A 23,762-nucleotide genomic window follows, 5' to 3' on the forward strand; every position below is an offset into this window, starting at 1 on the left:
CACGATTGTAGCATCATCAATATGTGTTTCGTTAAAGTGTGCTATCACGATTTCCATTGCTTTTGCTTGGTCTAACTGCATGCGCAGAGCTTCTGTTTATATCCACCGCCGATCGCCTCGTCAACTAACGAACGAACGCAAGGATAAGCGTGCTCTGTTTACTGCCGGTACGCCGCCTGTAATGTCGGTCCACTTACTCTCCTGTCCTACCACTGTCGAGTTGTGCTCCTGTTTCTATCTATCGCGTCTCAATTTCCACTGTTTCACCGCTCTCAATTGCCAGCCAAGTGGACTGCGTAATGGCCGGTGACTGTACATGATATGCAACCAGTCGAAGTCATCTAAGAGCCGCAGACCCATAAACGAATCCTCCACACAGCCTCCGCCACATCCACAACCGTTCGGGCGACGTGCTTCCAGTCTGTAGTCTGGTCATCACACTGATCGTAGAACAGGCAGGCGGAACAGCTCACCCTGCTTAGACGTCGGGGTCGGTGTCCACGGTCTTCGTCGGGTCGTCAGCCGCCTGGGGCGTCGACACCTTGGCGGCACTCCAACTCGGAGGGGAGGGAGCGGGGGGAGCGATGTGAGCATCGGCGGGCGCGGCGGGTGCCACGGGAGCAGCGGCGGGCGCGGCGGGCGCGATGTTAGCAGCGGCGGGAGCGGTGGATGGGACGAAGGCTGGTGGCTTGGGCACATCTGCCGTAGTACCAGTGTCGGCGGCCTTTCTCGGGGCCTCATTAGGCAAAGCACGGGACACTTCATCATCGTTGGAAGCTTTCGCCCTCGAGGACTTGGGAAAGATGGGTACGATGTCGTCGAGAATGGACATCTTGCCCATCGGCAGGGGAGGGAACTGGCGCTGGGAAAGCCTGACGTCGGTGCCTTTCGTGTGCGCGAAAGTGTCGTCGCCCAGCTTGGGTGAGGAGGGAGCGGCGGCGATGATGGTAGGGCCGATGGCGGCGAAGAGCGAGAAGGCGAGCATGGGGCTGCGCATGGTGAGATAGGCTGTGGAACGTTAGGGTGAGGCGCGAGTGCTTGAGGATACGGAAGCCATGGATGGTCGTGCTACTTAAGTATGGTTAGGTTCACATCCCGCCGAGGCTTCTCAGCCTCCGCGCCTGCCTAATCGGGGCACAGGACTGCCATTTGCGGACGAGGTCAGTTGAGAGAATCGAGCATAAGTAGGTGTAGTACTGGCGAACAGTGAGGTGGGCCAAGGTGAGAGACGTGTCGTGGCCAGCCGCCACTGCTCTTCGCTTTCGGGCAACCAAGGCGTCCTCCTCTCCTCTTCCATCTCACCCTGCCCTCTTCCACCATGCGCAGCCCCGCTCTTGCCCTCTCTCTTTTTGCAGCAGCCATCGCAGCGTCTGCTCAACCTCCCCTCAGCTCGCCGGACCCTCCGTTGTCCCCGAATGTCCAAGGCGGCATCGGGTCTTTCCACGTCAACTCCCCGAGGCAATACTCTTCTGGAGGAGATGACGGGTACTCGCGGCAGATTGACAGGGAGAGGGGCGACGCCAGCCGGGAGCGCACAGATAGCTCTCGCTTCCATCCGGAAACCCCACACATGACCGGTGGCTTCCCCGCATCTGGTGAGTACTTCGCATGCTCGCCGCCCCGATAGTTCCAAACCATGGTTTCATATAGCTCAAGGGAAGAATGGCGGTATTTCGACGACCAGTCCTGCTGTCGGGGTTGATGCCGGTCAGGGCGGTGACAGCGTGAGCTCTGCGGACAGTGGTTCCGCCTCCGGCGCGAACCTCTACGACAAGCTGAGCAATATCAATGTGGCACCCGGTAGGCTTTCAAGTGTTCACGACCGCCTGGCCTTCTGCTGACTATACTGATTTATAGGACTCTCTCAGTCCCATGATTCGGCGGCGGATGACTCCTACGCTTTCCAACCTGAGGACTCGGCGTACAGCTACCACATGAAGAGAGTTGCTCGCAGAGGTTCCAGAGGACCCGTGTATTCCCGTCAAGATGTCTCAGTTCCAGAGATCATCAACGTCCCTTCCGGCGACCAGTCCAACGGCAACTCCAGTAAGTTCGGACTATTCTATTGGGTGTACAAGCGCATGAACTTACGGGGTACGTATCAGACCAGGACGGAACGGATGGACAGAGCATCAAAGGCAGCGAGCATCAAGGAGATGGACCTCACGGCGGACAAGCTCACTCCGGAGAGCCGGGCTCGTCAGAGGGTGGGTACGTCTACAACTACCCTAGCAGACGGTGACGAGCAGCGTGGTTACGCAATGCACCATTTGTGTTCCTCGCTTACTGGGTCATGTCGCATTCCCCACAGTCTATACTGGGTTCATTGGATCTACTGTTGCACACACTACCAGACAATCGTTATATAGATACGGAGAACATTGAGTGACTACATATATGCGCTCGCCGTCCTCAGTTGGTTATGGACCCCTTCAGCCTCAAGTCCCGACTACTCGCGCCCACAGAGATGCCTGTAACACCCGATGGAATCTGCCAGCTCTGCGAGACGACGTCCCATACAGAGAAGTCGAGACGGGAGAGCTCCATCGTCACGGTGGTCGACTCGCCCGGCGCGAGGAAGATGCTGTCGAAGCCCTTCAGGTTGAACGGCGCGCTCTTCGCGGAAGCAGGAGGTGAGGTGTACAGCTGGGGAATCTGCAGAAGATATTCCGTCGTTAGCACGAGGCATGAGCGGTGCAAAGAATGGGGAACACGCACCTCCGTTCCGGCGACAGTGCCGTTGTTGGTGACGGTGAAGGTAACGGTGACGACCTTGTCGTGCAACCTGAGGAGCACACAATTAGGGTCGTGGCAGGGATTCACCTGAACACCGTGGCTTACCAGGGATCCAGAGCTGCACCGGGCCCGATGGGCTGGCGAGTTCCCCCCGAGGTCGAACCTGAAACCTTTAGGCCAGAGTAGTCGAATGTCGTGTACGACAGACCGAATCCGAACTCGAACCGGGGTGCGATGTTCGCCTGTAACGAAGTCAGAAGTACTGCACATGTAGCCAAGAGACAGAACGTGTGTACTGGCCTGATCAAAGTGCCGGTAGTCTATGAAGAGACCCTCGCTGTACGGGATGGGCACGATGCCCGAGCCGCTGGTGGTGACTTGCGCCGCGTAGTCGGAGGGGCTCTTGCCGATCGTGTAGGGAAGACGACCGCTGCCGAGCAATCGATACGCGAACAGGACAAAGATAAGACGAGTGTTTACCTGGGGTTGTATGCGCCATAGAGGACGTCTACCAGAGAGTTGCCAGCCTCCTGTCCTGGCAGACCGCTCCACACCAATGCAGTGACTGGACGAGAGGAGAGCCACATCAATCCGGCTAGTTCGCAGAACGAGGGCACTCGTACTCACCGTTCGGGTGATCGATCCACTGCTCAACGAGGATTGGACCGACGGTATTCACGACAACGATCGTGTTCTTGTTGACACTCGCCACTTGCTTGACGAGAGCGTCCTACACAAAAAGCGATGGGCAATCTGAATGGAAGGGTACTACAACGTGACGTACCCCGCTATGCCAGGCGTTGAGGTCGTTGCGGTCGCCGGCGTTGCCCTCGACCGTGATGTATCCCTCACTACCAACAATGTGAGTGGAAGCTCGACTAGGACTATGCTCTGCAAAACACCCACCCACTGTCCGCAGTGATGAAGACAAACGCTACATCCGCCCCAGTCGCTGTGCTGGCAGCTGATGTCAGGTCCGTGTCGCTCAAGGAGGACTTGACTGTTGCTCCGTCTGTCTTCGCCCGAGTGGTGATCGCATCGACAGGCTATGTCATCAGGGGCGTCTCATCAGTCCATGTGAAACGAGTGTGAGCACGAAGCGACTCACAGCAATGAGGTAGGGGAAATCAGCAGTGCTGGACACCGCCGAAATTTCAGCCAGGTGGTTCGTACGCTTATGTCGACGTGAAGCACTTACCCGCTACCCCAGCCCATGGCTAGGACACCGTCGTCTCCGCCACGGTCTGAGTATCCGTTGGGTCCCCTGGACGAGTTACCAGCCCCATTGCCGACGACAGCGATCGTCTTTGGCGCATGGAGAGGAAGGACGCCGCCCTCGTTCTTCAGGAGCACTGTCGAAGCTGCGCCAATGGTACGGATGATACTTGAGAGGAAGTCAGTGCCGGGTGTCGAGAGCAATGATGATTAACATCTCACTTCTTGTGGTCAGCTTGCACGTTGATGTGCTGGCCTTGGCTGGTGGTCCACGAGTTGAAGTTAACGGCGGGGAAGCCAGAGTCCTGACCCAGAAGGTACCTGCAAGGAGCAAGGCGTCAACGTTCGAATATTCGATAATCAGGTACACCGCACGTTCCAAGGATGCGTACCATGCCGCAAGAATACGCGTGGCCATGTCCTGGAATGAGACTGTTCAGCACCTCCGACAGCTTGGGAAAGTGAGTGTGCGTACGTCGATGCGTGCTTCGGAAACCTGTCCGCTCTGTACAGCGTTCACGAGGTTTTGGCCGAAGTAGCTGTAGGATACCGCATATCAGAGCAAGTATATGATCAATGTTATAAAGAACTTACGTCTGTCCCGAGTTGGTCGTGGTGTCTCCAGGCATCGTCATCTGGATCAACTTCAGCATATCTTCGCGATATATAGACAAGAAAGGCTCACATCCAGACCAGCGTTCACGGCAGGGGCGCCCGAGTGCGTGGCCCACCAATCTGACATGATATCTGACGTGCACTACTCAGAACAATTGGGCCCACGAGGTATGCAACGTACTCACAGCCCTGGAAGCCTATTTCTGTCTTGAGGTATCCGTTGAGGCTTTTGTCGTTCTCACAAGAGTACGTTCCGTTGACTACAACATCTTAACTTCGCATTGGCACGATATGGGCCGGATCCTCACTTTGGTCTGGCATGCATAGTCAGTTATCGAAGTCTCCTGAGTGGCGGGAGGTACCCACTGTAGCTGCACATTATGGATGCAACGTTGGCTTGAATACTCCGGAGGAACTGACTTGGTCTCAGCCGCTGAATGAAAAGAATTAATGGCTCAAGATTACACACCGGAAGCAAGTATAGCTCGTGCTCCTGTTTACGATGCACGTCAGTCAGAACGACGAAGTGAGAAATCAAGACAACGTACAGTCCGGTCGTCCACGTTGGATGAGCTACTGTCGCGGAAGTGTTCTTGTTCGCTGATAGAATGGATGAGCTACTATGTCCCGTCGAGCAGCGATTCAACACACTTGTTGATGTAGTGCTTGGCGCAAGCTTGGACCCCAGAGCTCTGGACACCAGTGACTGTCTCAAACGCAAGCTCTCCGGACAGGTAGGGATCACCACCCGCTCTGAAGAACAAGAACTCAGTACCCTTCTCGTTGTCATGTAAGTGCGGCTCACCCCTCCCAGCCGCGGCCGGCCGCAGGGGCACGCATCAGGTTCCTACACTAGTGTCAGTCGGGAACTGGAGCAAGTCACGAGTGGTCATACACGTCAGGTCCAAGGGCGACGTGGACACCCTTGCCCTTGAATTCTGCTCCCATAGCAGCACCACGCTGTCTCATGAGAGTGCGGTTAAACCTACGCCCATATGTGAGTCACGCATGCACATGTGATGACCCAGCGAACACTCACGTAGCAGCGACATTGATTTCCCTGCGTGGAACATTTGTGAGTGCTAACAATCTAAGCCTCGATCGCTCGACTCACGGAGGGAAGGCAGAGACCAAATCAGCGTAGCGCACGCCAACGGGGCTGTCTGCACGTGTGTGATGAGCTTCACACGGCGATTGTCGACGTAAGAAGACATATTGCCTACCTTGAAGGCAGAGTCCGGGGAAGTTGATAGAAGAGATGGCTGGCGTGTTACCTACGCAAGGACCTGATTCTCGATATGAACGCATGTTCTCTGGAATGGAGAGACATGGTACGCACCCTTCTCCCATTGGACACCAGTAGCGAGGTTGACTTTGTCGCTGAGCGAGAGCTTCGCAACTGTCGTTTGTGCCTAGTCCAATATGTCAGTCCACATCATCGTACCAAGAAACCTGGTAGTACTTACCTTGGTGTATGCAGCCGCCCATTCCGGCGCGATGTTTGCGATACTCGTCTGAGCGGGCGGTGGTGAAGACGTGGTACTCGACGGGGGTGTGCTGGATGCTGGAGGAGTCGAGGACGGAGACGACGAAGCCGATCCAGGAAGACACTGCGAATAGTCTGCTTGTGTGTCAACAAGAGATTCATTCGGTACAGACAATGGCACGCACAGTCGTTCATTTTGGTGCAGACGGCACCGGAGACACATGTCGTTGCGCCGGTCCTATCCAGATACAATATTGAGCGAGGATATGATGGTCGATATAAGGACTACTTACCATCCGATGCCACCGCACTGCTGATACACGCCGGCCTGGCCTAGGACAGTGCCGACCAAGAGGAGCAAACTAGCCGTGAGCCGGAACACCATACCTGTGCGTTCGTACCTGCGGGTCACGTACGACTCAACGAGGACCCGTACCAACACTGCCCGGCCTTTATACTGCACGAACAATGCGCCCATTCGTCCGCTTGCGACAAGCAGAACGCATTGAGGGCGTCGGATGATGCAGCGGCAGCATGCGTTATTGACAGGGCGGAAAAGGCGCGGATAATTGGCGGACAAGTTTCTTCACCGCTCAGGTGTCCCGGATACTCAGCAAAGGATGTCGCGATGGATCAGAAGCTATGCGTACAATCCTCGGGGTTCGCTACGCGCGTTCGGCGACCAGAGAAGGATATGTCGACATCCGAGCAGGCAACGTCGGGGTCACGGGTCTCGCTCATTCGCACCTTGTCTGACTCGGCAGCTTGTTGCTTCTGCTGAACATCCGCGGATGATAATTCTGTAGCAAAGCATCGGAACTCCGACGCGACGTGAAGAGAATGCCATTACGCAAATCATCCTGCCAGTAGTGTAAGTAAGATAGTCCCGTCTGATGCATATATTACCATAGCGGCTCAACGTCTGTCCATCCTCGTTGCCTCTGCTCCCAGTATCCTCCCGCATATATCCACTCGTCACCGACCTGCTTGAACCACCGTGGTGCCCGTTCTTCGCCGCAATTGCGCCGCTCACGTTGCATCTCTTCCAGCCGCTGCTTCTCGCTTTCCGCAGTATCGAGGTCGCCGTTTTCGAGCGCACGAACGTCTGGCCGGTATCGCGAGTCTGTCGGCGGGAGACGGCCCTCGAGATCGGGTGTAATCTCGTTCAAGGTGATACCGAAGTAAGTGAAGCCGTAGTACTGGTTAGCGTTCTTCGGGAACGGGGTGATACGCCATAGCACGTGCAAATGCGACGAATCGAGCTTCCGTGCCATCTGCTCGTCCCACTTGCCTTCCAGGTTGGCGACGACGTGGCCTGAACGCGAATTCACAGTGCCCTGGACGATATTCGTTGGTCCCCAGTAACCGCCCTCCTTGAAGTCGAGGGTACATGAGTCGCCACTGGTAGTGTTCTTGATGACCATCTTTCCGCAGTGTTCCAGGTACTTCGTACCCATCATAAGATTACGAATGAATGATGAGGGTCGGTTCCTGAAGCAATGTCAACGTTGGCGTCTGAAGATAACACGTGAAGTGACGCACCATTCGAAGTGTTCGTCTCCTAACCGCAGATGAATGGTTCCTTGTGGGATGATCTCCATGCTCTTTCCTGTCGATGAAGCTCGGTCTATCTCCGGCTACGCAGACAACGAGGAACAATCTTACCCCAGAACTTCGTTTTGCCGCTAGAGGTTGCATACAGCTCCCAGCCTTCGCCTTGTGCGTGCCATGCAAGAATGACGGGGTTATGGCAGACTTTCTCCGCAATGAAGTGCATCCGCACGTCTTCGAACGTTTCCGCTAGTAAGGGATTACTGGTGCCGATAGCCACTTCAGAAACCGGATGATAGTGACAAACATAGCGCGACTTACAATCCCTTCCGACCTGTTCGATGCCTTGTATTGGCGTATGTCGATACAGCGAACACTGCAACGTAGCATATTCGTTCCACAGCATCCGTCACTTTCGCAGCCTGGGACAAAAGGTCATAATACTCGAGTTCCTCTGCTTGCTTCTGAAGCATCGTCAAAGGCTCGTTGAAGGTGACCGGCAGTGCGACCTTCGAGAGATCCTGTGCAGCACCTTTAAATACCGGAAACCGACGTCCTGTCCGGAATATCTCACCTTTCCGACATTCTTCTTCAGAACCGCGAACAGGCTACCCTCGTCTGCTACTATCCCAGAGGGTAACGATGTTCTGCGCTGGATAACGGCTGGTTCTACCGCGAGCGAATTCTCGACTTCCTCCTCGGACTCGGACTCGGAGTCTGTATCCATGCCGGTACTAGATCCCGCCTCGGTAGCTTCCGTGACATCTGTCCGCTCGGTCATTCGGGAGTCCGTCTGGTACAGCCTGTCCTGTTCCTCCGGCGGCGATACATCGAGGATGTACTCCTCTGGTCCGTCATACTCCGGGGCGTCAAACCATACACTGCCGTCTCCACTATGGGAGCTGAACAACGACGTCCGCTTCTGACCTGCAGTAGCGGTCGAGGGCGTATGTGCTTCATCCTCCTCTTCGGTGGTGGTGGGTAATGGTGAGCTGACTAGGGTGGATATACTTGTATCGATAGTAGGGTATGATTGGAAAGTCTTGCTGAGTGCGGAGTGCTGGTTCTTGAGCTGTTCCATCGTTGATGATATGCGCTTCAACAGCTCTGTCGGGGAGTTTGGTGACGGATGTGCGTCGGGCGGGGTCAAATGGGAGGAATGTTCATGGTGATGCCCTGCAGCAGAGGCGTCGGGAGTCTGCGCAAGTACCCAGATACAGTAATACGCACCCTTCTTCAGGAAGCCCAGTACGCCATGCTCCCTGCTCTCCGACTTGCGCATACTGCTAGTTCGTTTGCGTCTGGTCTCCTCTTCAGTATAAGCCGTGAGCGCACTGTCCAGCTCGGTGATGGTCTGTCGCGATCCGCGTCCGTCAGTCCTTCCCAACGCACGTCTACGACAGACGTACGTTGCCGATCTCTTCTATCAGAATATGCGCCCGGTTGAACTGGAGCCCTCCCCGCGCAGCCGAGCGAGCGAGTGACGACCGCCTAGACTTGGGGATCTCCTGCGCCAGGATCTTCCTGCACGACCAATATAGATATCAACATCACCCCGTTTCCTCCCCTCTAATAGTCGCTCCCACTCGGCGCGCCGTGCATATATGTAATGGTACCCAGCACAGCGTACCGCAGAGCATCTGCTTCAGGCGACTCACCGGAATGCTCCCATCCACATATCAAAGTCCCCAGTGCTCAGACACTTGATGTGGAACGTAGCGGTGTTCGAGTCCACATGGATATCCTTGCGCCCTGGGGCGGTTGAGATTGCAGCCTGGCTGAGGAGCACCTCGTCGCGGGCTGGCTGGCCGGGCTCGAACGAGTACGACAGCACGCCCGAGGACGACAGGGTGAAGTATCGTCGCCCAAAGCCTGCGTTGACATCAGTGACAGAGGTTTGCGGGTATTACTCCAAACACACCTTGCATCCTTTTCCGCCGCTTCTTCAGCACCCATCCTTCGCATATGACGTCCGGCTTCGAGCCTTGCGGCGTGATAGAGCGGATCGGAGCGGTGGTGACCAAGGAGGCATTGACGAGGCGCGTCGCACTGTGGTTGCTCTGAGGCTGCATGGTGAGCGATGGAGAGAAGAGTGTGTGGCCGCGAGAATCCTGTTGCCTGACCGAGACGTCTTGCTGAATATCCTCCGATTCACGTAACGAGCGGAAGGTGGAATGTAATCTAGCACATCGAGGGAGCAGTCGGGAGCGTTATATAGACAGACGTAAGCGGCGCCACCGTCCGTGACCGTGCAGGGACTCGGAGAAGTAAAGCTGCACGGATACAGCCATCTGCGCTCACATCAGCTGGGCGCGTCCGCGCGCTTTTGCGGTCTCATTCACAGCTGAGAGGTATAAGACGTCCACTGCTTGTACCCTAGCAGACCACGATACAACAAATCATATGTGGCCCGTCGGCGTGAGTCCGTGAACATAGAGAGAAGCGCGGTCGGATGACCAGGCGTAGCGCCCACAGACTCGTCAAGGCTCAAGCTTGTTAAGTCTGGGTAAAGTGCTGTCAAGCCGTCAACTACTTGCTATTCCGACACCAATATTGATTCATAGCTGCGTATACGGATATGTACAAGTGCGAAAACGAGACAACGGCGAAAGAGAATCAGTAAATTAACGTGAAGAGAGCCTTAGTATGGGACAACACGAGGGAGGCTCGAAGAGAAAGGGGTAACCAGTTGTCCAGTGTCATGAACATGTAAAGCAGACTGCGCACCCTCGCAGGAGATAGGTGAGGGGTCGCTCAGCAGTTGCAACCCACACCCTGGGTACTCTCCGAGTCAATCCGGATAGGGTCCGGATAGTCCACGTACCTGATGGGACGTGGTCAGCCGACGGCGTGTATGCATGGGTGAATTAACTTACAGCTGGTCATCCTGTTCCTGCTGCAATGCATTCTTGGCCACCGTCTGGAACGCCTGCTCGACGTTGATGGCCTCCTTCGCTGACGTCTCGAAGTAGGGAATGTTGCCCTTCGACTGGCACCAGGTCATCGCACGCTTCTGGGTGACCTACATCCCCAACGTAGCTTGAAGTCAACAAGGAGCTAGATTTTGAGAGGTACAGCGCGACATACCTGACGCTTGCTCTCCTCCATATCAATCTTGTTTCCAAGTACGACGAAGGGGAAGTTCTCCGGGTCATGAGGGCTTGCCTGGATGAGGAACTCGTCACGCCAGCTGTCGAGTGTCTCGAAAGACTTGGCGCTGTTGACGTCGTAGACGAGCACGCAGCAGTCCGCCCCACGGTAGAAGGCCACACCTAGCGACTGGAACCTTTCTTGTCCAGCAGTGTCCCACAACTGCATGCCACCTCAGACCCACGCTCCTAGTAGACATGGCATATGCTCACCTGCATAGTCACAAGCCTATCATCCACCATGACCTCCTTCGTAAGGCTGTGTGTTGGTTAGTGGGGCCAAATGGGGGGCAGGGTTAACCGGACTCACAAGTCTGCGCCAATAGTGGCCTTGTACTGATTGCTAAACCGCTTGTTGACATACTGGTTCATAAGAGAAGTCTTCCCGACTCTACCGCGACCAACTGACGTCAGACTTCCAATTGATACACCAGACCGGAGGACAGCCAGACGACATACCCACTATCACCAAGGATGATAACCTGTTCGTCAAGTCAGCCACTCGTCACGGCAACGCTTCATAGTGCGCAACATACCTTAAGGAGAACACGACCCATGCTGAGCGGAGTGGTGGTACAGGAGAGGACTATGGACGAGATGAAGTGAGAGTCACTGTCAGGTTCTACGATATGCAGACGCAACCCGGTGGGCCGTGAACGACTCGGGCGCCTCCCAGACCCATGATCTCAGATGCAGGGCCCCCGGGCTCCCAGGCAGGCCAGGCGCATTTTGAGCTCCGCCTTCGCTGCCTCTGCCTTTGTGCATCGTCTGCCCTTGCCACGATCGCCCTTGTCTTCGTCCCCTGGCTAGTGCTTGCCTGCTCTCGCCATGGCCGAGCCATCTTGGCAAGAAACTCTGCGCTTGCGGCTCGTCGAGCGCAACGCGAGGGAGTCGTCATACGCCCCAATCATTGAACAATGTATGTACCGATCCACCCTATCCTGCGCGTTGCGCGTGTGTACGACACTCAAATTATAGCCTACTCCATGGATCTAACCTCAATGTGAACGCTGAAAAGATCGCAGGTTGGCACAACAGACGAAGCTCCTGAGAGAGCGCAATGCATCACTTCTCCGCGCGATGGGCACTGCTCGTCCGAACCCAAGCAGCTCGACCGTATTCGTTCCTGGCACCGGTGATGAGTATGTCACAACCTGCTTCTCATAGGTCTGACCTGATGGTGTACTCGTGCAGTAATCCCGTGCGCGCCGCCTATATCACGTCGCTTGAGTCGCAAATATCGTCATTGCGGGACGAACTCGCGACCGTGTACAAGACTCAAGGCCAGAATGCGCAGCGGCTACTGTCAATGAACGAGACTCTCCGAGAAAAGGAGGAACTGTCGCGGGTGGACGCGGAGAACCTCAGGAAGTACCGAGACGAGATTGCGGTGCTGCGCAAGAAGGTTGAACAGCACAACGAGCTCATGGCAGAGAAGGATCGGACAGCACAGGTGAGTTGGCATGTATTCTACCACGTTGCTCTATACCGACATTGCTGCTTGCCAGATCCTACACGACGAGATCAACACGCTGCAGCTGGAGCTGAGCCAGATCGAGGATCGCAACCAGACCCTGGTTAAAGACAATGCAAAGCTCTTGCAGCGCTGGCTGGACGCGAAGCAAGCGGAGGCGAACCGTATGAACGAGGCAAACCAGTTCTACGAGGAGATGCAGTCGCGGCGAGCGGCACAGAATCAGGACAATGCGGACACGTTGTCGTTAAACTCGTCGGTGTCGGGAAACGGGGAGGAGAGGAGGGAGACGGGGGCCACAACGACGAATCATGGGACACCATCTCACGCGGAGACGGACGTGAATCTGACACCGAATGGCTGATGGTAGACGAGGACGAGTGAGTTGCCCAGTGTGTATCTTATTTTGCGTGTTTCATAGCTGTGCCTTCCGTTCGCGTCTTACACCTGGTTATACCCAGCATTTCTAGATATCCTTCGCGTTGCATACCGTCGTTGCTCGATGTAATCTCTATGTCCACTGTTCTGCGGTGTCGTGCTGCTGCTAATACGTGCTCTCTTCAAACGGATGTATTGTTGCGGATGCTGTGCGTTATACACTTGCTTTCACCTGTTGGCTCACTCCCCTGGCAGAGGCGAGCAGTCGCGAACGGGCTCCGGACATTTCGGGGGACGCTCCTGCCGAGAAGCCGCTCCGTCTGGCACCCTCGTCCAGGAATGGTTATTCGGCGGCTGGAAAGGGCAGGTGGCTCGTGCCGTCGTGGCTGGCAGCCTCCCCAGCAGTCGAACATAAGCCCGGCCACGCGGGGTGGCATGGCAGCCCACCGTCGACACTCCTTCTCTTCACTTCAACTCAACTCCGTCTCTCCTTCAACGCCTCGCTGTACGACTCCCTCGTTTTGCCTCGTCCCCTCGACACAGCCTATTCCACCACATACATCCAGCATGCGCATTCCTACCCTCACCATCGTCTCCGCCGCCGTTCTCAGCACGGCCCTCGTCAATGCCTCCCCGCTACCCCAGCCCGGCAGCTACAACTCCAACGTTTACGCCGTCTCAAGCCCCGGTTCCGCTCCCAACTCTGCCTCCTCCTCTCCCTCGCCGCACTTGCATCCCGTCATCGGCACCAAGGTCGCCCGCGAACCCTCTCCCGATCATTCGCCGTCCATCTTTACTGTCTCGAAGTCAGTGGAACAAACACAGTAATCTCACGTCTTAGGCTGACTTGGTCTCGTCAGGCTCGGACCGCGGGAGCTTCTCAAGAGAGCGTTGGACGCGTTCACGGCGGGCGGGAATGTCGAGTACGTCCAGCACTCGTACGCGGGCTCCCACAGTACTGACTCCGTTCTCTAGCAATGGCGAGTTCGTAAAGCGCACGACCGATGACGAAACATTAGGCGGTAACGCGTCTACTGGGAACTCCGGCCCCGTCGACGGTGGTAGTATCGTCAACCAGGGCAACAATTTCGGCACACCCACGTTGATGAACATGAACTCCAACAACGCCGGTGACGGTGGCGAATCCACCGCCGGTTGCGCCATCGGCGGCCACGGTAACGACCGCGGGCCTGGTGGTAACGCCCGCTCCGGAAACCCCGGCAGCGCGGTGGGAGGAAGCGTGTGGAACTCTGGCGCCGTCATGAACATTGACTCAAGTGAGTGTCCCTCGCCGCTGTCTTTGACCATGATGCTGACTCGTAGAAGACAACGCTGGCAAAGCTGGAGAATCCCGGACAGGTTGTGCTACTGGGGGCGACGTGTCGGATTTGAGTGCTGCATGATTGTACTCCTCTGTTGGCAGGCATCCTACTGGTGCAACGAATACGATGGTCCCGTCAAGCCTGACAAGCGCTCTCTTCCCTCCCAAGACACAAACTTGAGGCTGTTGATGCTCCGCTGCAAATTACGACCACTAGCTACCCACTATGCTCTCCCAAAATGTGTGCCGGGCAAGTGTTCCCAAGAAGGACTGAGACCTCTCAGCGTGCAGACTAGCATTGGCAACGCGGTCGGCCACGGCAGTAGAATGTGTATAAGTAGACTCTGCTACTGACGCTCAAGAATATATTCCCCCAGGCCCACGCGAGCAACTCTGTTTTCTCGGACCATGTCAAGATCATATTTTTCGAATAAAGAGTATCTCAACGGGATAATCGCGTTGGGACGAAGCTGAATTCAGAGGATGAACGAGCCCGCCGAAAGTCGAAGGCGTCGGCCTCAATCTTCCGCTGGTCTAGTCATTGCCGTTAATATCTTTCTACATGACGGGGTACAACATTCATCGATAGGATATTACAAATGCTTGTAAGCTCACATCGCGTCCCCAAGGTCATCAATAAGACGAGTCGACCTAAAGACGAGCAGTTTCCATTGCACCATCTCGCCCTCTCCGCAGACGCGTGCCCCTCGCGTGCTTCTCCCTTGGGCCACACACCCGGATCGTCACATCCTGTATCGTCGACACTGCGTCGGCAACCTTCTGCGCATAAGTAAGAGATTCAAACACGTCAAGAGAGCGCTCCACCGGGACAAGGGGATAAGGGACGTAGGTCACGATGACACCCTCGGGGTCCTTGGGGTCGCTCTCGATGGTCGGGCGTGTCGGGTCAACGAGTCCACCCGTCACGATCGTGAGATGTAAGGAAGAGAGAGGCAAGGAGGCGAGAGAGGATAGGAGGGATTCCTGTGGGCCGATAGCACGTTAGATGCATGATAGGAACCCATGTATGGTCACTGAACATACCGTGCATACACCGATGTCGCTGTCCCTGTCCGCGCGATCTAATGTGATGGATATCTTCAACGATTCGAGCGATGCGCAAACAGGTTCGCGAAGTACAGCGGGTATCTCGAGAGGTGATGGCCCGAGCGGGTTACCCAAGAAAGTGATGTCGAGGTGAGTGGGTTTCGCGGTGTCGAGCACGGGGCGGAGAAGACTAAGGGATGATCGATCAACCGTCTGTTTAAAGATGAGACGTTCGATGGGACACAGGGGTGCAATGAGGTAGAGTCCCAGAAGCTGGCCCTGATACGTTCGGAGGTGCTTCCACGTTATGCCCCTCAAGTGCTCCGTGATGTTGTTTTGTCGACACAGGAGGTATTCCTCACTATAGTCTGCGAAACTCCCATTGACGCCGTAATTGGAAGTCACAGATAGGTACGTCAGGTTGGGGAACTTGCGGATGTAGGCCGATGCGTTGGGAAGGTCATCCTCGAGCATGAGTTTCCGCATGTGAGGGTAGGTGACGGAGTCGTCTGGAAGGGGGTATCCTCCCATGCCGCGTGCAATGAAGAGCTCTTCCAGTGTGGGAGCTACTTGCTTGCATAGACTGACGGGATGGTACTGCTGGACTTGCTGTTCGTCTACAGTTTCCAAGAAGGGGCTAACGCCACCGGAGGGCCGAGCGAGTTGACCGTAGCCCAGGCGGAGTGACTTGAGTCCGACATGTAGGTCCTTGACTAGACGGCAGGTGAGCTTCTGCGCGTTGTACAATTCGAGATGACGGAGAGTCGGGATTCGGGAGATCACGAGGCGAAGCCTTTTGCGAGACAGGAGGAGATCTTCGGCCTTGTGGATCGTAAGGGAGTTGAGGTGGGACATCGTCTTGAGAGCGCCTTCGAGCACGAAAGCAAGCTCCTCGTCCATAATGCGTCCGAGAGAAAGAGAAAGCCGACGCAAGAAGCGGAAACGGTTCATGCCTTCACTGACGATGAAGAACAGAAAGGACCAGAGGTTATCCTCTCCTTCAACACGGACATCACCTGCGAGCACATATCTTGCGCCTTCCTTATACACTGTGCTGCATGTACGCATCAATGCTGCGGCCGAAGATGTGTCGCACAGCGCTAGGATGGAGAGCAGGATGTCATGGTTGAGTCTGAAGTTCTCCATGGTGCCCTGCAGGACGATCGTGTTGAGCAGGGGGCGAGACTGGTGGCGAAGCACGCTACTCAGAAAACATACCGTTCCAGAGGGTGACTTGCGAAGAGAAGTGCCTCATGCACATCGCGGCCGAGTGCAGAATTTTGTCGCGACTGAGATCGGGCTGCGAATCCGGACGCGATGATTGGCAGACGCGTGCAGTCACGACGCGTCGTGGACCGTCACACGGGCCGGCCCGCGTTTGGCCGGGGGTGAATTTCTCGTCCAAGTCATTCGAACTTGTCTTTTGCCCCAGTCGCAGCTTCTGCCACTTAAGTACGCCAAATTCCCGTCCTGGTCTCTGGGGACCGTCCTCTGGTCCGCCATGCGACAAAACACCATTGCCCCCAGAGTGCTGGCGCGGACTGCCCGGGGATCACATGTCTCTGTCCAGCGCAGGTCTCTCGCAACCCCGGCCTCTCTGCCAGAGAAAGACTGTACCTCGATCACCCCACCATACTCCAAGCTGCAGCAGAACCTCGCGACAATCCGCAAGCTGCTAGGAAACCGGCCACTCACCCTTGCGGAGAAGATTCTCTACAGTCATGTCTACGAGCCTGAGCGCACGCTCGCTAATGGCGGGATCAAGCGGGGCGAGACGTACCTGCAGCTTAGTCCGGAGAGAGTTGCGATGCAGGATGCATCAGCTCAGATGGCACTGTAGGTTCTATCCTCTCCTTGCTTGCGCGCAACAGTTCACGATCGTCAAAGTCTCCAGTTCATGAGTGCTGGGATGTCGAGATGTGCGGTTCCTGCCAGCATCCACTGCGACCATCTCATCCAGGCGGCCGAGGGCGCGGAGAAGGACCTGCAGGTACGTCTGCTCTGAAACCTAGCTCTTTCACGTGTCCCAAATCCTTCCCCATACGCAGAGGTCAATTGTGACCAACCAGGAGGTGTTTGACTTTCTGGAGAGTGCCGCCCGCAAGTACGGTATCGAGTTCTGGAAGCCTGGCTCTGGCATCATTCACCAGATTGTGCTTGAGAACTATGCTGCTCCAGGAATGCTCATGTAAGTGAATGAATAATCACACTTCCCCCAAAAAAGCTGACGGTATCTCTGTAGGCTCGGCACAGGTGCGCTCAGAATCTGACTTAATTTCTCGCGTGGTGGCTGAATCGTAACCAGATTCACATACGCCCAATGCCGGAGGACTCGGCATGCTTGCCATCGGAGTTGGAGGTGCCGATGCTGTTGACGCTTTGACTGGTACTCCTTGGGAGCTGAAGGCACCCAAGATCATTGGTGGGTTACGTCCCCTCGGGAGTGTCGGTTGCCGCCCTGACATGTCTCTGCAAAGGTGTGCATCTTACTGGACAGATGAATGGGTGGACCACTCCCAAAGACCTGATTCTCCATGTCGCTGGCAAGCTTACTGTCCGGGTCAGTAACCCTCTGGCATTGCATGTTGTGCTGAACTGACGCCTCACGTTAACAGGGAGGCACGGGTGCCATTCTCGAGTACTTCGGCCCTGGAGTCTTCAACCAGTCATGTACCGGTAGGTCAAATTTCTGTTGCTTGCGTTCCTTCTGTGTACCTAACGACGCCCCCTTCAGGACTGGCTACGGTCGCAAACATGGGCGCGGAGGTCGGTGCTACGACATCCACCTTCCCCTACACTCCACGAATGCGTGCCTACCTCCAAGCTACCGGTCGTGCCCCGGTTGCGCTTGCGGCGGATAAGGCTGCAGCCAACGGATACCTCGCTCCAGATGAGGGCGCTGAGTATGATGAGTTGATCCAGATCGTAGGTCTTGGTCATTTGCCTTTCCTGACTTCCGCTAACACGCAGCTCTCCTTAGGACTTGTCCAAGCTGGAACCCACCATAAACGGACCGTTCACCCCTGACTTGGCTACTCCCCTCTCGAAGTTTGGTTCGTTTGTCAAGGAACAAGGCTGGAAGGACGAGCTATCCGCTGCTCTCATCGGCTCCTGTACGAACAGTTCGTACGAGGACATGACTAGCGTTGCCGACCTCGCACGTCAGGCCAAGAAGGCTGGCCTGAAAACCCAGGTCGGTCATATAAGGCAGAAGCGTCGAAGGAATCGTTCTCACATATTGTATATCAGGTTCCTTTCCTTTGCACCCCGGGTTCCGAGCAAATCCGTGCAACCATCGAGCGCGATCAGGTTACTAGCGAGCTTGAGGATGTCGGCGCTACTGTGTTGGCGAATGCGTGCGGACCTTGCATCGGCCAGGTATGTCGCATAATATACCATAGGTGCAGCCATACTCAAGATCGGATTACAGTGGAAGCGTGAAGACAAGCAGGGAGAAGAGAACGGTGAGTTCTTCATTCCTCTATCTATTCTGCGTAGGTCACTCAACGAATCGCTCCACAGCAATCTTGACGTCTTTCAACCGCAACTTCAAGTCCCGTAACGACGGCAACCGGTTGACGATGAACTTCCTTGCCTCGCCCACCGTCGTGACCGCGATGGCGTTCTCCGGCAAGCTCTCCTTCAACCCGATGACCGACTCAATCCCTCTTCCTTCTGGCGAATCCTTCCGCTTCTCTCCCCCGCATGGCCAGGACCTGCCGGAGGCCGGTTTTACCCCTGGCGAGACAAGCTATTATCCCAAGCCGACGCCTGAGCCTCAGCCTGAGACGGAGGTTGTCATCCGACCTGATTCACAGCGGCTAGAGATCCTGCAGCCCTTCCCGAGCCACTTTGGTGAGGACTCCGGGAACAACCGGGGCCTTGAGCTTCCGCCGCTCAAGGTGCTGATGCGTGTCAGGGGCAAGTGCACTACAGACCATATATCTGCTGCTGTGCGTGCCGTTGAATCTATTCTTCACTTTCGAAGGAGACTCACCGTCTGTATAGGGACCTTGGCTCAAGTACAAGGGTCACTTGACGAACATCTCCGAGAATCTTCGTACGTCTCTGTTGTCGGTGTTATGTGGCATCACACTGATCCCCTCTCACCCCGAAAAGTCATCACCGCTGTCAATGACGAGGGCGGCGAGGTCAACGTCGCTTTTGATCACGAGCATGGCCCATCGGAGTCGGAGTCGGACACCATTCCCTCAGTTGCCAAGCGCCTCAAAGCTCGCAAGCAACCTTGGGCTTTGGTTGTCGATGACAACTACGGAGAGGGCAGTGCCCGCGAGCACGCAGCCCTTCAACCCAGGTTCTACGGTGCGCATACACTCACTCACAGTTAATCCAAGGGGGGCGCTTGACTCATGATCGGTACTCCTGTGACAGGTTGTGCGGCCATTGTTGCTCGGTCGTTCGCTCGTATCCACGAGACCAACCTGAAGGTATGCCTATCACATCATATTCTTAACAAGTCGCTCAACGACCTCCATTTGTAGAAACAAGGTATCCTGCCTCTCTGGTTCGTCGACAAGGCAGACTACAACCGCATCGGCTCTGGAGACGTCATCGAGACGCTTGGACTTGCGGACCTCCTCCAGGGCAAGGCAGATGCCTCGATTCGGTTACGGGTGACGCGTAGCAGCGGCGAGCAGTTTGAGATCCCTGTACGGCACACGATGTCTGCCGACCAGCTCAAGTGGCTCCGCGCGGGCTCCGCTCTCAACCACATCCGTGCGCAAATCTCTGCAGGAGCGAACTGACCATATGCCCAGCGGGGTCGGTAATGGCGAAAAGTATCTAGGGTACTGTACGATCTAGAATGGCTATTGGGTTACCTGTGGACGGATTGACAATTGACTCGACCTCTGAGCTGCTTATGAGGAAGACAGAAGCTGAAGTGCGATACCAAAGGCTGAGCAGAGGTCCCCGAAACCCATAATCGAACCATAAGGCCACAATGACGGGAGCCAATACGATGATGCGTCGTTGCACGATGACAACGGAGCAGTAGCCACACTTGTAATCAGTGTACACGAACAAGCGCCCCATTTCTACCCCCTATGGTGATGCCACTGTCCTACTGGCGGGAAGCCAATGCATGTCCCAACATCTGTAGGCCATGTTCATAATTGGCACGTTCTGCCGACCGCTTCCTCAGCCACGCAAGAGCGGACCGGGCCACCTCGACAGCAGAGTCGGGCATGCCAGCAAGCTGCGCGACCTTGAGTCCATGACTGTCGCGGTTGACACCGGGGTTCACGCGATATGAGTACGCGAAGTAGCCACTCTGGTTTCGATGGTTAGCATGAAGGTTGCAGTTAGTGAGTGTCTGCACTGACCTCAACCTCGTCGACTCCGGTGCAGAAGAACGCAACCTTGGAGAACGGGCCCTGTCCCTTATGTTGGGCGGGGTCGTGCCCAAGCATGTCCGCAAGCTCATGAAAGTGTGTAGCGAACATTGCCTTGCAGCCGTTGACAGAGAGCAAATGGTGCACGGTGGCGAATGCTATGGCCAGGCCGTCATCTACGGTCGTTCCTCGGCCAACCTCATCCATGATGACCTTGAATACGCGAGGTGAGCCACTATGATCACGGATCCAAAAGGAAGGGAAGGAAGTACCAAGCTGTTGGGTGTAGCTCGTCGCAAGATATCACTGGCTTCAAGCATCTCGACCATGAACGTGCTGCGGTCGCGGAAGAGGTCGTCCTTGGCACCCACACGGGAGAAGACACGGTCTATGATCCCGATCTCCGCTGAGTCTGCTGGTACGAACGAGCCCGTCTGCGCGAGGATGGCGATAAGCGCGGTCTGCCGAAGCAACGTCGATTTTCCCGCCATGTTAGGGCCGGTTATGAGGTGAAGGTGCGATTCTGTGGTGAAAGTGACGGTGTTAGGTGTGAAGCCCCTTCCGGAGGTGAGAAGGCCAAGCTCGACTGTGGGATGCCGGCCGTTGACGACATGATAAGATGTGCTATGGACAGAGGGTCGACGCGGTGCGCACGGAAAGAGTGGGTGAGCTTACCCTTCTGTGACCTTCGGCCGCACGAAGCGCATCTCGACCGCGAGGTTTGCGAAGGCCAAAGTCACATCCAGTTCGTCGATGATACGGGCGTTGTTCCGAAGCTCAGATGTATGAGCGATCACCTAGATATCCATGAATGCGTGTCGCACGGATGACATTGCAACATAAGGACCAACCTCATTGCGCAGTATCTCATAGGCTTCTCGCTCGGCCACGGTGATGGCGAGTGCAGTGTCGCTTATCTGAGTTCCTAACTGGGACCATCCCTACCCCAAGGATGTGAGTCGTCATGTGCACGAGACTGCCGCAATTCAGCCTACCCTGTGGAAGAAAGTACATGTCGAACCACTTTCTGACAACTTAATGAAGTCCTTGTGGTCTCTCAGTTGTGAAGCGTCTCTCTTGCGGGCAACATGAACATGCATGCCTTGACCTGGAGACGCACGCAACGTCAAAGAGGGGGAATCTGCCAGCGGTATCACGTCAGCTACCCGAGCGTCTTCTGAGGTGAAACTCGTGTACCGTAGGTAACTTGCAACTGGCGCTCAAGGAGGTCCTTCTCCGTCATTAGAGTCTGGAGAGTTTTGTGCATCTTGGAGAGATGTGTGGAGAATCTGGAGGACAACTCAATCAAAGCACCAACCTGTCGAGCGGATGTAGTCCTTACTCTGGTTTGATCATCCAATCCGTTATACCCAGTGGGTTACGCGGATCGCGTATGGGCATTGGGGGAGGTAACTCATCCGACGCAGCTTCGCTATCTGAGATAGTCGATTCTCGTGCAACGAGAGCGGTACGGATGCGCCCGACGAGACCATCAAGGTCACTCAGCCTCTCCATCAGGGCACCGATGCTCTTCCACTCTGCCTCGTCGACCGCCTCACCCCCTCGTTCGTCCATCCGTCTCTCCATGAGGATCCTCTCCTTGACTAAAGACCATGTATCGATGGTCGTGCAAATAGCAGTGAGGTCTTGGAAGGTCCCGCGCCCAAGGAGGAACTTCTGGACGATGCGAGTGGCATCCTCCGCATCGCGAAGATTCTGCAGTAGATCCTGGCGGAGGAAGGGGCGAGCATGGAAGAAAGCGACCAATGACTGACGAGCGTTGATCTCCGTGACGGATGTACTGGGCGAACCTGCATGCCAAATAATCAGCATTCCGATCCACCTCAAGGCGATACAACTCACATAGCCAGCGTGAAAGTAAGCGGGTACCGCTCGACGTGACTGTTCGCTTGATGACGCTGAGGAGACTGCCAGCCGCCCCACCTTCACGCATGCCTTCGCGGATCTCCAGAGCCTTGACAGTGTGTGAGTCGATTTGCATCCTGGGGCTGACAGACTCCCTACTGGGCGCACTGAGGGTAGGCATGTGCTCCAGTAGGTTCGCGTGCATGAACGCTGTCAAAAGCTTGACTGCGGCGCTCTCTTCCTCCGAAAGCGAGGTGGGGAGGATCTCCTCGGACGCCCTTACTTGAGAGGTGATATCATCTGGGCTCAAGTCTTCTGCAGCGCCAGCAGACGATTTCAATGCGTCTGTCAGCTCCTCCGTCAGAGGGAAACAAGACATGAAGTAGTTTTCTTCAGAGATGGCCGTGCGTATTGGACTACGCTCATCGAGCCCCTCATCTATGATCACCTCCTTGGGGCTGATGCGCACAAGCTCATCCTGAACGGCGCCGATGGTCGTGCGCTTCGTATAGAATTCGCCGGTAGAAACGTCGATCCAAGCCAGACCCACCGCGGTACACGAGGGAGTGGACTCGGTCGAGGCCGCTACCGCAGGAGAAACGGAGAGCAGGTAGTTGTTCTCATAGGGATTCAAGAACGGTTCGTCAATGAGGGTCCCGGGGGTGACTATCCTCACGACCCTCCTGTCAAACCCGCCCTTCGCGCCAAGAGTCGGGTTGCGGGGGAACTCTTCGCACATGGCCACGAAGCGGTTGTGCTGTTGGACGAGTACCCTCAGGTATTTGTTGATGTACATGAGCGGAAAGCCACACATGAGTATGCGTTGGCCGGCCCATGATTTCTTTGTGAGTTTGATATTCAGCAGACGGGAGACTTCTGCAGCTTGATCAAAGTACGACTAGAAAGCATGCGACCAATCAGTTCAGTCTAAGGAAAGCGTGGCAGCGGGAACCGAACCTCATAGAATTGTCCGACACGTGTAAGCAAGATGCAGTGAGGATACCTAGCCAGGTTTTCCAGGACCTCCGTAGCGAGAGGGGTATTTGGAGGATCGGGAGTCGAGTCTGGAGTGCCTAGTTGATCGCATGTACAAGTGCTGCATGAACGACAGTACCTTCATCCGCTTGTACCGCTGTACGGCGTTTTCGTCTGGTCCTCGGAGTAGCGTCACTGGGGGGCGTGTCTTCGGTCGCCTCCGAGCTTGTATTCACAACCTTGGCACGCCTCCTTCTCTGTTTACTAGTCGATGCCAGGCTTATATCTGGCTCCGAAAGCCGCTCTGGACCCTTTACGCAATCATCGGGTTGTTCGGGGGCTGAAGGACACGCCTCTTCCGCTGGCACAGGCAACCGCGTTGGGATGTGTGGTGTTAGAGAGTAATATATTGACGTGTGCAGGGAGGTGCGCACGTATGGAAGGGGGGACATGCTCGTACGCGACATTTAGCTCCCTAAGTCCGCCATTCCATTCCCCGAGGGGAGCAGCTGCAGTACCATCTGGAAGAACGCGTGCCGTCGGGAGTTCCGCGTACTTCTTTCTGGTCACCTTCGGTTTCTTGAGCGAGACACCG

At 55.7% G+C, this 23,762-nt stretch overlaps 10 protein-coding genes across 10 annotated transcripts; 4 read left to right on the forward strand and 6 right to left on the reverse strand.

Annotated features, from left to right (window-relative positions):
- Positions 1-478: 478 nt before the first annotated feature.
- Positions 479-997, reverse strand: L226DRAFT_518072 (uncharacterized protein; the record flags this gene model as incomplete). Its single annotated transcript, XM_067678537.1, has 1 exon — positions 479-997. One exon carries the CDS (start codon positions 995-997, stop codon positions 479-481), a length of 519 nt encoding a protein of 172 aa, XP_067542388.1.
- Positions 998-1,158: 161 nt separating this feature from the next.
- On the forward strand, positions 1,159-2,332 carry L226DRAFT_8113 (uncharacterized protein). The gene is made up of 4 exons (XM_067687257.1): positions 1,159-1,595; positions 1,651-1,800; positions 1,858-2,046; positions 2,106-2,332. The coding sequence occupies exons 1-4, from the start codon at positions 1,319-1,321 to the stop codon at positions 2,240-2,242; spliced, it is 753 nt and encodes a 250-aa protein (XP_067542389.1). The 5' UTR covers positions 1,159-1,318; the 3' UTR covers positions 2,243-2,332.
- Positions 2,333-2,412: 80 nt separating this feature from the next.
- Positions 2,413-6,437, reverse strand: L226DRAFT_496927 (beta-glucosidase; the record flags this gene model as incomplete). The annotated part of the gene is made up of 29 exons (XM_067677586.1): positions 2,413-2,655; positions 2,719-2,785; positions 2,842-2,978; positions 3,025-3,166; positions 3,217-3,301; positions 3,364-3,466; positions 3,521-3,587; positions 3,643-3,782; positions 3,845-3,872; positions 3,935-4,120; positions 4,174-4,272; positions 4,344-4,372; positions 4,427-4,490; positions 4,546-4,586; positions 4,637-4,698; positions 4,752-4,835; positions 4,933-4,981; positions 5,036-5,059; positions 5,115-5,166; positions 5,218-5,319; positions 5,372-5,413; positions 5,462-5,551; positions 5,606-5,626; positions 5,681-5,729; positions 5,790-5,852; positions 5,906-5,978; positions 6,033-6,187; positions 6,238-6,290; positions 6,346-6,437. 29 exons carry the CDS (start codon positions 6,435-6,437, stop codon positions 2,413-2,415), a joined length of 2,442 nt encoding a protein of 813 aa, XP_067542390.1.
- Positions 6,438-6,850: 413 nt separating this feature from the next.
- On the reverse strand, positions 6,851-9,856 carry L226DRAFT_528057 (uncharacterized protein). Its single transcript, XM_067679256.1, has 9 exons — positions 9,525-9,856; positions 9,262-9,475; positions 9,013-9,127; positions 8,834-8,957; positions 8,178-8,779; positions 7,925-8,124; positions 7,718-7,866; positions 7,595-7,661; positions 6,851-7,543 (listed from the first exon to the last, which is right to left on the reverse strand). The coding sequence occupies exons 1-9, from the start codon at positions 9,673-9,675 to the stop codon at positions 6,955-6,957; spliced, it is 2,211 nt and encodes a 736-aa protein (XP_067542391.1). The 5' UTR covers positions 9,676-9,856; the 3' UTR covers positions 6,851-6,954.
- A 282-nt stretch (positions 9,857-10,138) lies between these two features.
- Positions 10,139-11,391, reverse strand: L226DRAFT_475199 (uncharacterized protein). Its single transcript, XM_067676654.1, has 7 exons — positions 11,289-11,391; positions 11,212-11,234; positions 11,063-11,143; positions 10,966-11,011; positions 10,691-10,915; positions 10,480-10,625; positions 10,139-10,427 (listed from the first exon to the last, which is right to left on the reverse strand). Exons 1-7 carry the CDS (start codon positions 11,307-11,309, stop codon positions 10,358-10,360), a joined length of 612 nt encoding a protein of 203 aa, XP_067542392.1. The 5' UTR covers positions 11,310-11,391; the 3' UTR covers positions 10,139-10,357.
- A 189-nt stretch (positions 11,392-11,580) lies between these two features.
- Positions 11,581-12,590, forward strand: L226DRAFT_451277 (ATG16-domain-containing protein; the record flags this gene model as incomplete). Its single annotated transcript, XM_067675005.1, has 4 exons — positions 11,581-11,671; positions 11,771-11,894; positions 11,947-12,205; positions 12,261-12,590. 4 exons carry the CDS (start codon positions 11,581-11,583, stop codon positions 12,588-12,590), a joined length of 804 nt encoding a protein of 267 aa, XP_067542393.1.
- A 581-nt stretch (positions 12,591-13,171) lies between these two features.
- Positions 13,172-14,007, forward strand: L226DRAFT_564481 (uncharacterized protein; the record flags this gene model as incomplete). Its single annotated transcript, XM_067683651.1, has 4 exons — positions 13,172-13,410; positions 13,465-13,527; positions 13,580-13,881; positions 13,928-14,007. 4 exons carry the CDS (start codon positions 13,172-13,174, stop codon positions 14,005-14,007), a joined length of 684 nt encoding a protein of 227 aa, XP_067542394.1.
- Positions 14,008-14,451: 444 nt separating this feature from the next.
- L226DRAFT_555904 (uncharacterized protein) lies at positions 14,452-16,014 on the reverse strand. Its single transcript, XM_067683089.1, has 2 exons — positions 14,970-16,014; positions 14,452-14,909 (listed from the first exon to the last, which is right to left on the reverse strand). The coding sequence occupies exons 1-2, from the start codon at positions 15,921-15,923 to the stop codon at positions 14,577-14,579; spliced, it is 1,287 nt and encodes a 428-aa protein (XP_067542395.1). The 5' UTR covers positions 15,924-16,014; the 3' UTR covers positions 14,452-14,576.
- A 388-nt stretch (positions 16,015-16,402) lies between these two features.
- L226DRAFT_475203 (aconitate hydratase) lies at positions 16,403-20,038 on the forward strand. The gene is made up of 16 exons (XM_067676655.1): positions 16,403-16,808; positions 16,860-16,962; positions 17,021-17,160; positions 17,215-17,225; positions 17,278-17,394; positions 17,450-17,532; positions 17,588-17,648; positions 17,707-17,897; positions 17,953-18,165; positions 18,222-18,350; positions 18,403-18,436; positions 18,495-18,925; positions 18,981-19,032; positions 19,092-19,295; positions 19,365-19,420; positions 19,475-20,038. The coding sequence occupies exons 1-16, from the start codon at positions 16,474-16,476 to the stop codon at positions 19,736-19,738; spliced, it is 2,424 nt and encodes an 807-aa protein (XP_067542396.1). The 5' UTR covers positions 16,403-16,473; the 3' UTR covers positions 19,739-20,038.
- Positions 19,897-23,739, reverse strand: L226DRAFT_8465 (uncharacterized protein). The gene is made up of 12 exons (XM_067687286.1): positions 23,628-23,739; positions 23,307-23,528; positions 23,150-23,256; positions 22,190-23,090; positions 21,669-22,137; positions 21,524-21,615; positions 21,322-21,467; positions 21,178-21,267; positions 21,002-21,123; positions 20,599-20,950; positions 20,318-20,539; positions 19,897-20,265 (listed from the first exon to the last, which is right to left on the reverse strand). The coding sequence occupies exons 1-12, from the start codon at positions 23,632-23,634 to the stop codon at positions 20,056-20,058; spliced, it is 2,940 nt and encodes a 979-aa protein (XP_067542397.1). The 5' UTR covers positions 23,635-23,739; the 3' UTR covers positions 19,897-20,055.
- Between the last annotated feature and the right edge of the window lie 23 nt (positions 23,740-23,762).

This window comes from Lentinus tigrinus (genome assembly GCF_003813185.1).
Source record: "Lentinus tigrinus ALCF2SS1-7 unplaced genomic scaffold L226scaffold_1, whole genome shotgun sequence".
NCBI lineage: Eukaryota > Fungi > Basidiomycota > Agaricomycetes > Polyporales > Polyporaceae > Lentinus > Lentinus tigrinus.